This window comes from Gouania willdenowi, chromosome 10 (genome assembly GCF_900634775.1).
Source record: "Gouania willdenowi chromosome 10, fGouWil2.1, whole genome shotgun sequence".
NCBI classification, from domain to species: Eukaryota; Metazoa; Chordata; class Actinopteri; order Blenniiformes; family Gobiesocidae; genus Gouania; species Gouania willdenowi.
Window position 1 is genome coordinate 18217041 of NC_041053.1, and position 13359 is coordinate 18230399.

The following is a 13359-nucleotide window of genomic DNA, read 5'->3' on the forward strand; positions in this document are numbered from 1 at the left end:
GGTGTGAAGTTTATTCACTGCCAGAAAAAAAAGCATCTGCTCAGTCAACCAAGAGCAAAAAAAGGTGTGACATCACTTGTTTGCAAATGTCTAATGCATTGTTGCCAATTAAGGAGCTCAGACTCTTCCTCATCCACCCATTCATGATTTATGATTTTGGATAATGAACACTGACTTTGGATTGATCTATTTTTGCTACAAATGGAAGCCGAGAATGTGTTTGGACCCAGGTCAGTTTTCGAGAAGACCTAATTATTCAACCAACATTCATTCTGTTATCACAAACCAGAGAAAACAAACGAACAAAGGAAGCATTTTCCCAGAGTGCACACAAACTACTCATAACTCAGAAACGACTCATTTGCATAATTTAATGTAGAGAAGATGGAACAAAGCCTGCCAGCTGACGAGGGTTTAGAGTGCTTTCAGATGGTTAATTACAGCTGCAAAACATAGAAACAAAGGCTCCATTAAGTCCAAATGCAGCCCAGTAAAAGCAATAAGAGGGAATGGGAGCTTTGGCTTTACACCAAGGTCAGTAGAGAAGAAATATGTGAAGAATGACCTTAGTTAGTGGGTGGAACTTGATGCTCCGTGTCAATCATGGTTTATACAGCATAGCTTCTACAAATCAATGTCTCTCTGAGACTCTAAAATAGGCGTTCTCAACTATGATGGCCTTGGGCTTCAATTTATAGTGTTAATTTAAAAAAAAAATGTGGCCACCTACTGTTAGATGTACAGTATGTCTATTGCATAATAATTTAGATTTTTTAATGATCATTTTCTTCAATTCTTCTTTTTAAAGATTTTCAAGCCTTGTTATAAGATTCAGGCCTCCTTCTTAAGTTTCTAATATCTTCCCCCACAACGACGACTAATTTGCATTTTCTGTTAAAAATGCATGCAGCGTTCACAGCTGGATGGGAGACGTGTCACAACTACATTGATAAGAAGTGATCCTGATAAAACAGACGCTCTGTGATGAAAGAGGCAATAGACTGAATTAACATCTAAAACACTAGAGAAAAAAGTGTCCCTGCTGAAAATTGCCTCTGCGTGTAATTTCCTGCGCTGTTTGTTCCGCTGTGCCGTGAAGATTTGATATATCGAGCGTGTACTTGTAACCCCCTCTGTCGATGCTCTTGCTTTTCCACTGGTCTCTCTCCTTCACCGCGCACACCATAAATGCTTGTAAAAAAGCAGAGGGAATAAATAATGATGAGAGCTGAGCAGAGGCTGATCAGCTTGTTGTTTTTCTTGTCATTTGATGAAGTATTTACAGTTAAATCTGTGTGCTTTCTGCGTGTCACTAAAAGTGTCTAAAAGCACTATATCATGAATTTATTGTTCTCTATGTTTGTCTAATGTGTGCGGCATCCATCCATTGATTTACCCACCAACCAGCCACACTGCATCCAGATTAATGTTGCAGGTTATTTGAGGTATAGGATGGGATTCAAACCTTGGATCTTTTCACGTGAGGAAACAGTTTGAACCACTGTGGGGATGAAAAATTAAGAGAAAAACAAATCAAAATCAGAAATTGCTATTTATTTTGTGTCCAAACACACACTTCAGTCTAATTAAACTCAAGGGACAAACTATAGCAGTTTAAAACCTATGTCATTCTGGTTAAAATAATACAGATTCACATGACAGGACATCTTGTATTAAAGACATCCAAATTAAATGTATTAATTTTTTTTTACCACGTTACATATAATATCGAGTGACTAAATATCCAGTAGTGAAATGTGCAAGTTCCTCTAATTGCAAAATTATCATAAAAATGACCATGATCATAAAAACAATATAACAGCTGAGCTCTGAGAGCAGCCTGTGGGATGATGCTGTGAAATGTATCTTTCAGTGTTGCTTTGGTTGTTGCTTCACTTCTTCTTCTTCTTGTTCACAATGTTGTTGCATATCCAGTTCATGCCATCCTGTAGTAAAACAGTCAGAGGATACTTTGAGGATTACAAATCGAAGTGTAAGGCAGCCAAAGAGCTGAAAGAAAGCCCTCCATCAACATACACCTGACAGAGAGTCTATATGATCCTGTGCAGGGAGGGACTGGGAGCAGGTTGGGTCGCTAATGAGGTTCAAGCAATAGGAGAGATCAATAAAGCCCTGGCGGGTCTGACCTGGACTCCCTCCCCAGACACTGCGGAGCAGGCCTGGATCTGCCACTCTCGGTCACGGTATGTATGCAGGTTGAGTCCCTCTGCGATCTCACTGGCTGGTGATGCTGTGGCCAGGTCCTGCTTGTTGGCAAAGATGAGTACTGGGACGCCCTTTAGGTTTTCCTCATCGATCAACTCAGACAGCTCCTGCACATGTGCATGCACCATACTTTTTTTTTTTAGCTTACAAAGGTTTAAAAACCCTCACTGCTGTGGTTGTTGAATAATAAGCTCACCAGTCCTGTCTCCTCAAACCGCTTCTTGTCTGCGCTGTCGATGACATAAATCTAAAAGACAGGACCAATCATAACATATTCTGAACTGGCAAACACAAATACATATATGGTAAGATTAGGACGATATGGACCGAAACTCATATCTCGATATTTTTTCTCAAAATGATGATATACAATTTGAATCTCAATATTTTTTAAATTCAAATAAAGTCAGACCAGAAAAACAATTATTGATTAAAATTGCTGATGCAAAATGCTACACAGGCTTATTTATCAACAAACAGCCGCACAATATGTGCCACTTCTGGCTTTTTCTCCTCTAAGGGACAGCACGTGTGAGTGACTTCTGTAGTGTGGCTTGTTTAGGGGAAGGTCTGTGTTTGGAAGCACTCAGCAATCCATCTCACTGAGCTTTACATGCTGTTCTGAGAAGTAGGCAAAGCAGCGACTCCTAAAATGAGTATTTTAATACAAAATATGCTATTAAAATTATATTAATCGATATAGGCGATATTGTAATTTTCTATATCAGTATATCTTGAATCTCAATATATTACCCCCACTCGGCCCTAGATTCCCTCTTTGTGATGTTACACTGTCCTATCAGAAGCATTAACCTCTACAGCAATTTGAGCTACAGCAGCTCACCTGTTTGATCAGACCTACATTCACTCCTAACGTGCATCATTAAAAGAGACACCCAGTGCTTTACGCTGGTGAATGTTACAATGGGAGCCTGAGTGGGTTGATAATGTGTGTAAATTGGGTACATGTGGCTCGCAGTGTAAAGTGCTAGTTTAAAGCACTACAGTATATATTTAAGTGGAGTTCATTGAGTCCATTGGTATGATTTTAACTGCATCAACCCATGCTAGTTCTAGTACTTTATGCACATGTACTTCTTGCACAGTTTGCTTCAGAAAATGATTTTTCACTTGAGCTCTGAGCACGCAAACTTCCCATTACAGAAGGATGCATAATGATGTGCATGTGTAAATTCCAAGCTAAAACCATGCAACGATCAGTAGGTAGTGAAGCATGTTTGTAACAGGTTCAAAGATGTTTTGTTTTTTTAAATTTATTTATCTATTTCAAGCAATTTAATACAAACAGAAAAACATTTAGTTATGTGTATATACATTTTCCTATTTGCATCCTACATGGCTAATGATATGCACAATAAACACAACTAACATAAATATTGTAGATAACATAAATACACTGCTCGAAAGGGAATAATATAATAATAATAATAATAATAATAATAATAATAATAATAATAATAATAATAATAATAATAATAATAACAATAAATAATTCCCCCTTGAAATATTAGTTTTTCATGAGCTCATACCCATCCATCCATCCATTTTCAGACCAGCTTGTCTATTCTTTCAGGGTCGCGGGGTCTGCTGGTGTCTACCTCCAGCTTTCAATGGCCATTAGGTGGGGTACACCCTGGAAAGAGCGCCAGTCCAGGGCAATTTAGAGACTCCAATCAATCATTTTTTGGATAGTCGTAGTATCTCCACACAGAAAGGACCCAAGCATCCATAGTTCTCAGTAGTCACCCATTTGTAGGAGGTAAAACTCACCAGTAGGTCAGTCTTTTCCAGGTACTTTTTCCAGAAGGGTCTGATCTTTCTCTGCCCTCCAATGTCCCACACATTTAGTTTCATACCATGGGAAGCAACACTTTTTATATTGAAGCCCTGAAAGAAAAATGGATAGATCATAACAATGATGATTAGGAACCATAGCCTTAAGAAGGAAAAGTCCATATTCACGAGCTAATGGCAAAGAAATCCAAATAACTGAAGACGTGCTACATGTGGTTTGTAAGCAATAAGGATCACTGTGTCAATCCTCAGCTGTTTCTCATAACCTGTGTCTGTTGGCAATGTTGTATAACATCTTTATCCCAAGGCTGAGGAGCAACAGGGGATGAAGCTAAAAAGGATCAAGTGAAGTGTATGTCTTCATGTGTCAGGTCTGATTTAGCAACTACTGCCATGTTCTAATGAAGCACAGTGTCTGTCTCTGCTCCGTGTCTGATGAGTTCCAACCCTTGTCCAAGACCTGGCACAGAGTCTGCTCCTGTCTTGTTTGGTCTCGTAAAGTGTTAGACAATATTAGGAGTCAGATCATCACAAACAGCAGCTCAGGATCTTCACAGAAAATGTGTCAGGATGACACAAACTATGCACCCGTGTGGGGCCGGAAAGTTTAAAGGCTTATTTAATGGCAAACCAGCAATTTTTGACATCGTCACCTCATTGTTTCACTGATTAGCACATGTGTCGAGGAAGCAAGTCATTTGTCAGAAAATCAAAGGTCATCTGAATCCCATTACTGTGAGCTGTGCCTTGTTCAAGCTGGTTTTACAAGATAGCTCAGACAATTTATGATTTAATATTAGTGAAATATGTCATTGGAAGAGCTTTGTCATTGTTTGGAACAGAGATTCAATGTTTATCTGCACCTGATAATGACAATAAGGTCATTAGGATTTCAAATGTGACCACAGGGTATAAATCCAACACAGAACGAAAACGTCCATCACTGAGACAAACAGTGTTGCAGCATTACTTCCTAGTGACTCTCCTGGAAGCCCCTCCCTCTCACCTGTGTTGGTGTGATGGTGTTCACATCCTCAGATGCCAGGCTTTTCAGCAGGGTGGTCTTGCCTGCGTTGTCCAACCCCAGAAGCACTATCCGGACCTCCTGCTCTGTGGTTCCCTTCAGTTTCTCTATGACAGAGAGTAAGCCCTGCACAGATGGGTCAAAAGTGACTCAGGCAACTATAGTATAACAGAGCGTAGAATAGGCTCGTCTTAGGTGAGAAGTAATGTGTCACTAGATGTTAAAATGTGATTATTTTTCATCTTTGAGAAGAAAATAACGACAATGACATAGAAACTTGTTTAAAGCTGTGACCAAAATCAAATCACACAAGATCCTCCTCCAGTTCTGACATCCTGTTCTTGAAAAATCTAATTATTGAGAAAAAAGAACAAGATCTTCCGCACTTTCCTCAGGGTGTAATGTTACTTTGACACACTGTGGAACAGCCAGTATCGAGAGCGAGAAATAAAAGGCCAGACAGCCTCGACATGAAATCCACTGACCTCTTTCTGATCCGAGGTCAGAGCACCTCTTACATATGACACGACTCCCATCTCAGGAGCTACAGCCAAGCAGCCAACCTTCATTCCATAAGAAATAATCTGTTGCTTGACTCAGAAAATCACTACCGCTGATTAGAGCTCCATTCACATTATAGTGCACTGTCTAATGTGATTAGTCTGTGAGGAAGCAGTCGTGGACACCAGAACTGCACAATCCTGGGAAGCTGCTTTTAACATTTGATGCAGTATGACGGACACCACAGTGTATGTGAGTGACTGCACGGCAAAGCAATCCCATTCAAGAGTATAATCAAAGTTATTACAGTGTGCCAGAGAATGGAAATAATCCATCAGTGCAGCGTCAAATATTGTAAAAAGCTTTGTGGCTGAGTAATTCCACATAGAGGAGGCTCTTACACATCATAGACCTAATGGGGACTAACATTTGGCTGCTTACCTTTTGAGCTTCTCCCATGTTGGCGTCCTTTCTATGGCTTGGTTACACAGTTGCAGCTACATTCTCCAGTGGGGCTCACACAGGTGTACGCACAGGTGAGATACACCCGAGAGAGAAACAACAGTTTCCTCTGCTCCTTCTCAGTCAACCTGTGTGTTCAGTGATGTGTGTGTGTGTATGTGATAGTAATGTCTACCTGGGGGACAATTGCTCCTTAGAGTCACTGTGCAGTGGCCGATCAGGAAGAGGGGGAGGGTGGACAGTCCAGGATTAGGAGGCCAGAATTAGCCTCAGTCATCCATGCAAAGGCTAACCCTGTACCTCCCCTCCTCCACCCACCCTTCCTCCATCCATCCCTCCATCGCCACTTTGCAGTGGCTTTAACCTGGATTATCCCTCAGCCACCTGCTGTAGGAGGAAACACTGGAGCTACTTCCTGAACTACTCACACACACAAAGTGGAAACGTTTCTGCCATATGGCTGAAAACTAAAAAAAAAAAAAAAAAAAACAAGACAGTCAATGCACCGAGAGTGCACATCAGCTTAACATCATACATTTCAAAGGATTATATCATGTGGTTGAATCACGGAATGTTGTTTGTCTGTGTTCATTTGTCAACACTCAAATCCCATCATAGGCTGCATCCCACTCTTGGAGAGGAGTGGATATCATTGTTGTCCCTTATATCCATTACATGCCAGGCACTTTAAAAGCTGCTCTGTGCATGCAGGCTCCTGTAAGGAGAGCATTCAGCAGGATTAGTGTGATCTATGCCTATCCTACAGCAGGATTAAAACATTTTGAAGCTCTTTTTGTGAACCGAGCAGATGAACATGACTGCACGAAGGCTTGTGTGATGAAACCAGGCCTTCCTGCAGCCTCACCTGAGCAAACACATGCACTCAGACACACAGGGAGAACTAAGGCTTTATTGAACCATTTGGTGAAGTAGGTGATAATCAGTAATGAATGTAGGAGCTTTCAGTTAGGACTCTCTTGGTGTGCAGGATGGAGGTGGAGCGGCACTCTGTGCAGCTACTGCTCGCTGCTTCATCCTCTCTTTGTGCTTGGCTGCAGACACACAGGAAGTGGAGGAGAAGTCCAAATATTAGCATTAAGCAAAGTTATAACAGCACCAGTAATACACTATTAATCTTCACAAAGCCACTTTGTAGCGACCCCTGAGGTTTGCTGAAATAGGCTAATGTGGTTTATTTATAAACACAAATTTTAATTTTAGATAAGATCAAATCATCCACATAAAGACCGAAATCGATTGTCTATAAACCCTTAATTCCCGCTTTCGGATATTACCAATTACCGATACCAATATATACATGAACCCGCTTCCCCTAAACATATTTAAGGTCACATTATATATTTCTTTATAGAATGAACACAGTTTTACTTGTACTTAAGTATGTTTTAAAAGATGTAAAGTAATTGGTACATTTCTACACCCAACCGTTACTGAGTAAATTATAATTTTTTTGTTTTAAAATGATCAACGGACATTATGAAACTACAAAAAATGGAATACCAGACAACAATCAAATGGATCACATCATAGCCGACATAGTTGACAAACCTTTTACTTTATACAGATGCCTTCGTGGGAAATAAATGAAGTGCCAATTTTGCAAGATTTTGTTTCTTCCTTTTTAAGTTTATACATGTTTACTGTATGTTTATGTTTACTGTATGCAAGGGAACAGTGGCAAGACTTTGAGTCTTATTTAATTGAGCTACATTTTACTTGTACTTGAGTATTTTACGTGTGAGTACAATTTCAATGAAGAAACATTACTTCTACAATCCCTTAAATGTAAAGGGAAAAATGAAAGAATAACTTTAAGGAATTAATATAAACTACATCAACAAAACTTTGATAAAAGGCTAAGATTTTTTAAAAGACGGTTTAGAAGATGACAAAGTCTCCAACTGCAATATTTACAATCAAATTCAAAACTATTTTGGAAAGAAATGAATCAATTAGGCCCTCAGAAAAATAAATCTATTCCAATGAAGAATTTTATGAAAAATGGACAGGTTTGCTTTGAGACTGATTTGATAGTGTTCAAATGGAAGCTAGATTATAGCACGCTCTATGGCTGTGATGGATTATTTTTTGATTTGTTTAATGAAAACATTTTTAGAAATTAAGATGTTCAGTGCACAATTGGGGCAAAATGACATGTTAAATGTTAATATTTCAATTGACGAGGTACAAAAGGTTATGTGCTCAGCAAAACCAAATAAAGCGGTGGGTATTGATGAGCTGCTAAATGAGGCTCTTTAGGCCCCGCCTTTGCTCAATGAGCTGCACAGTCTTTTTCAATCTTGTTTTTAATATTCAATCATTCCATCAGCCTGGTATCAATCTATTATAAAACCTATACCAAAATCTATCAATCTATTATAAAACCTATACCAAAATCTATCAATCTATTATAAAACCTATACCAAAATCTATCAATCTATTATAAAACCTATACCAAAATCTAATAAACTGGACCCTAGAGTACCACTGAACTACATCAGTCTCATCAGTACTGTGTATAAATTATACCCAGGAATTCTTAACAATAGACTCCCTGAATATGTGGAGATGCATAACATCCTAGCTGATGAGCAGAACGGCTTTAGAAAAGGTATGGCCTGCATTGACCACATGTATGTTTTATCATCTGTGTTGATGGCCAGGCTGCTAGAGGAAAAACCAACATTTACCTGCTTTCTGGCTTTCCAGAAGGCTTTTGACTGGGTCAACAGGGATCTCTTGATGTATAAATTACTGGGTTATGGCGTTACTGGTAAATTCTATGGTTGGTTCCCCAACCCGTTTGGTGTAAAACAAGATGGAATGTGTTGTCGCCTGTTTTGTTTTCCCTTTATATAAATGATATGGTAAATGAAATTGAGGAAGTCAATCTGGGTATTTGTATTGCTAACTTGAATGTAAGTCTTCTATTGTATGCTGGTGATATTCATTTTCTGGCAGAGACGGAAGCAAATTTACAAAATAAGTTAAGTATTTTAAATGCATGGTGGAAAAAATGGAGAGTGGCTCTAAATAAAGATAAAATGCAGATCATGCATTTTAGGAAAAAATCATGAATTGAGAAGTATTAATACATTTATGTATGGCCTGTCTTCCTTAGTTCATACAAGTACCTACGTTTGATCTTTAATGATTTTATGAGTTTTCAAGAGGGAAAGGAGCTTTTTTTTGAGTCTGCAGGCAACAGCTTTGGGCTCTATAGTCGGTCAAATGAAAATTGTACCAGATTTAAGTTTTTCAGTATATACACAATTGTTTGATTCTATGGTCAGTTCAATACTCTGTTATGCTGCTGGTGTGTGGGGTTTTAATGAATTATATAATGTTAATGCTCTTCAAAGCAGGACAATTAGAATTTTTTTAAGTGTGCATAAGTTTACAACCAAATTAGCGGTAGATGGCGACATGGGATGGGACCCATGCCTCATAAAGCAGAGTGTAGAAATGTTACGTTTATGGAACCGCCTCATCCAGCTGCCAGAGCACATGTTCACTGAAGATTTTCATGTGGGTCTGCTCAAATAATTATCCCTGGGCCAAAGAAATAGACATAATATTCTCAAATTATGATTATGTTTATGGAATTAAATTACAGTAAAAATAAAATTGGTTAAAACAGAAGATGATTCTAGATTTCCTAAAACAATGGAATGTTGACATATACACAAAACCAAAGTTAAGACATTATATTCATTTTAAAGAGGACTTAAACAGAACCATATATGCTTTTACATGTATCTACAAAGCAGTGGTCCCTCAGTGCCCAGATGAGAACTTGTCAGTGGAGGTGGGCTGGTTCAAAGGCCTCCCTGAGGTGTGTGATTTGGAGGTGGTGGAGTCTCATTCTGTCCCGTATTGTCCACTTTATTTTGATTTACGAAATGTTTTATTTGAACGCGTACAGTTGTCGAACCCAGATGTTTTTTTGGATGCTTGAGGGGAAGATTATGAGTTGGCTTTATAGAAAAGAGACTTTTGCTCTTGTTTGGTTTATTTGTAAAGCGTGGGAAAGAAGACAAACAATTTTGTATCCAGTATGAGAAGTTTTGTGCAGGATGTTTGTGAAACTGGCCTGTAACCATCTGTTTCATTGCTTATGTTGAGTCAGTGACTTGTCAGGCCATATGGGCTGGGCAGGCTTGTGCATGACACTTAAATCTACATGAGTAGGATATAGCAGTACGCTTTACACCTCTGTCTCTAATGGCGAACACTCACCATTGTCTCTTTTCAATTTGTATTTCATAATTAGCCCCATAATCAGCAGCAGGACCACAGCAGCCACACCACAGACCACTAACAGGACCACGGAGCTGTCTGTACACAACAAGCACAGTGGGCCACCACACGAACACACACTCATTAATAATAATCATTCATATTAATTCTCTTTTGTCATCATGAAAATGTCAAAGCAAGCATGTACGTACTGTTTACAGTGACATCATGTGGCAGAGACGTGTAAGCTCCACACGAGCTGTTGACAGAGCACTGGTATTGACCTGAGTGATAGGACAGCACTCCTTCCACAGTCAGCCTGCTCTCATTCCCGCCTTGGATTTTATTCCCATCTTTTCTCCACTCAAACGTTACACTCGGGTCAGGAAGATTATGGACACATGTCAGAGTGATGTCATCGCCCTCCTCTGTGACTGATCCACTGCTGTTTACTAACACCAAAAAGTCTGGGGAGTAAAAAAAAAGATGAAGAGGAGATTATGTAAATATGTTTCTACATGGCTTTGTGTTTTTAAAGCCCCATGAGGGCCTTGTTTTTGATAATTAGGCATCATTAGTATCTGAAAAAGCACCATAATAATCCAGCATGATCATCAGTGTTGGAACAGGTTCTTCAAACATGCAGGTCAAAGAACCAGGACTAGTTATCTTCACATTGAGAGCAATAGAAATTAGAAAATGTACCTTTTTTGCATTGTGGATGAAGATTTATCAGTATTTCTAAAGAAAAACATAACAAAGAAAAGGAAAAATAAAGCATTTTAATCACACTATTATAATATAAAATTTTATATGAATACAAAGGACAAGTGACAAATATAGTCACTGATATGTTGATATTGAATAGTGATGTATTAGTTCTAAATAGGAGCACTGAACATTTATTTCCATACCAAATTTAATTTAATTAAAACTTTAGAAATACTGGTAAAAACCTAAATGTGTCTCCAAACATTATTATTTATTTACCTATTATTGTATTTCATGTTTATTTTTTAAATTTTTATTATGATTATGATTTTATTTCATTACTTTTTTTTTTTTTTACTAATTTTTCATTGATTTACAGTTTGAATCAGCTCAGCCCAACCTGCGAAATTCATTTCGATTTATCCAAAGCAAAGACATTAAATCAGATGGAGCACTTACCATTAATGCACTGAGAGCTGTTAAGGCAGAACATGCAGGTCTCTGTGTGGGCGAGAAAAAAACCCTCACATTAGATTATTTTCTATCGCGCCTTTAATAAAGGGTGATTTTTTTCTGCTAAAGAGCTGCAGATACAACAGTTTTAAAAAAAAATGTTTTTTTTTTTTTTTTTTTTTTACCTGTTAATGTTTCATTGTCATTACACCTCAGGCACTCGAAAGGAATACAAGTAGAATCGACACAAGCTGAAAAAAAAGGTGTGAACAAAACCAGGCAAAGTTGGCAATGAATAAAATGGAAAATGTATTTTAATTGTAACTACAAAATTGCACTTTTCTCAATACCTATGATGAGAAAGAAATAGAGGCATGAATTTCTCGTGGTCATTCTGTGGAGTAGAGAACAAAGAAAGCACGTGTTAGTTCAGTATTTAATCCTTCATTCATTGAAGAAGAAAATATTCCAAATATGTTGAGATATAAATATGCAGATCCTTTCTGTCCAGTCTATCATCCAATGTCCTTATTTTACCTGCAGTATCACTTCGTGTGGGCATTTGATGACTTGCTTGGTTTTGCGTAACCCAACAGTCTTTTTTTTATCAGCACACACACAGCCAAGCTGATCATATTGATAGTGATGCAAATCCATTCAATCATTTGTATTTACAACCATCTATGTTCCATATCTGCTTATTATAATCATGGTGAAACTGTCGTACTTTGAGCTCTGAGGCAGTTTTGCTTTCCCAAAGTAGCTTTATTCTTATACCTGGGCCTGCAAAGTGTGATTCAGAATGAGTTATTAAGTATTATTCTGGTCTACACACCTATAAGACAACAGCAATGAAAGCAAGAATGCAATCAGCCAGAGGCTGCTGTTGATTTACATTTGATTTCCATTAAAATGAGTCAGTTTTATTAAATAAATGACTGTTTATGTTTATCAAATATCTAAAAGTCACAACATCAAGCCTTAGTTCCCACAGTGGCCAGTAGAGTGTGCTGCTGATATATACTGTACTGTATGCTGTATTTTTTCTGTTCTTTAGACCTCTCATGTTGGTGTTTGAATTACGTGCAGCACAGATAACACAAACATCCCATTTTAGATCATTAAGAGGTTGGTTTTGTTCACCCTGAAAGACACCCAGATATTATAAATAGATTTATTATTTATAAACAGGATCTTGATGCAGTTGGCTGAGCCCTCATGAACAAGATACTGTATGTTCTCATCACAGCTGGTTCTTCTCAGCATAGAGGAGGAACAGCTCTACTTTGAGCTATTCCTGACAACTGCACTCAAGACATCCGACTTGTTATGAAAGCTCCTTTCTTCTGCTTGTGTCTCAGAATTCATTATTAACTGTGTATCTTTGACAAAATGCAGAGCTCCTTTGATGCTTTACATTTGATTTGTAACGATTGGAATTTAGTTAAAGCCGAACTCCAGTTTTTCTTCTGTTTGTTTTATTAGTTTCATTTAGATTCACACCCCATTTACATATTCCTGTCTACATATATATATATATATATATATATATATATATATATATATATATATATATGATGTATTATACCAGTTGGTCATTAATCCGTTTCTATAAATCAGTGTTACGGTTTCTCAATTACATTTTGATTGTATAATACATATATAGATACATATTTAATTCATCTATAAATTACCAGCATGATTATTAAAGTTTTAACTATTTAGCCTCCTAGCATCAGAACCCACTGTAGGAAAACGGCATTATTGATTAAATTAATCTAAGTGATCTAAGACACTAAATAATTATTTAATGATATTTAACATTATTATTATTGGGGTTCCCCCTCCTACACCTTTGAAACTACTTTACATTACGTGGTCATCTATTAGCAGAATGAGGCTACATT

General features: G+C 37.8%; 2 protein-coding genes across 2 annotated transcripts; both read right to left on the reverse strand.

The window, feature by feature from the left end:
* Positions 1-1773: 1773 nt before the first annotated feature.
* On the reverse strand, positions 1774-6175 carry arl3l1 (ADP ribosylation factor like GTPase 3, like 1). The gene is made up of 6 exons (XM_028459866.1): positions 6008-6175; positions 5048-5191; positions 4018-4134; positions 2423-2473; positions 2148-2333; positions 1774-1946 (listed from the first exon to the last, which is right to left on the reverse strand). Exons 1-6 carry the CDS (start codon positions 6023-6025, stop codon positions 1893-1895), a joined length of 570 nt encoding a protein of 189 aa, XP_028315667.1. The 5' UTR covers positions 6026-6175; the 3' UTR covers positions 1774-1892.
* Positions 6176-6994: 819 nt separating this feature from the next.
* Positions 6995-12005, reverse strand: LOC114470770 (uncharacterized). Its single transcript, XM_028459102.1, has 8 exons — positions 11990-12005; positions 11803-11846; positions 11638-11703; positions 11459-11500; positions 10994-11029; positions 10501-10755; positions 10289-10387; positions 6995-7080 (listed from the first exon to the last, which is right to left on the reverse strand). The coding sequence occupies exons 2-8, from the start codon at positions 11843-11845 to the stop codon at positions 6995-6997; spliced, it is 627 nt and encodes a 208-aa protein (XP_028314903.1). The 5' UTR covers position 11846; positions 11990-12005.
* Positions 12006-13359: the final 1354 nt, after the last annotated feature.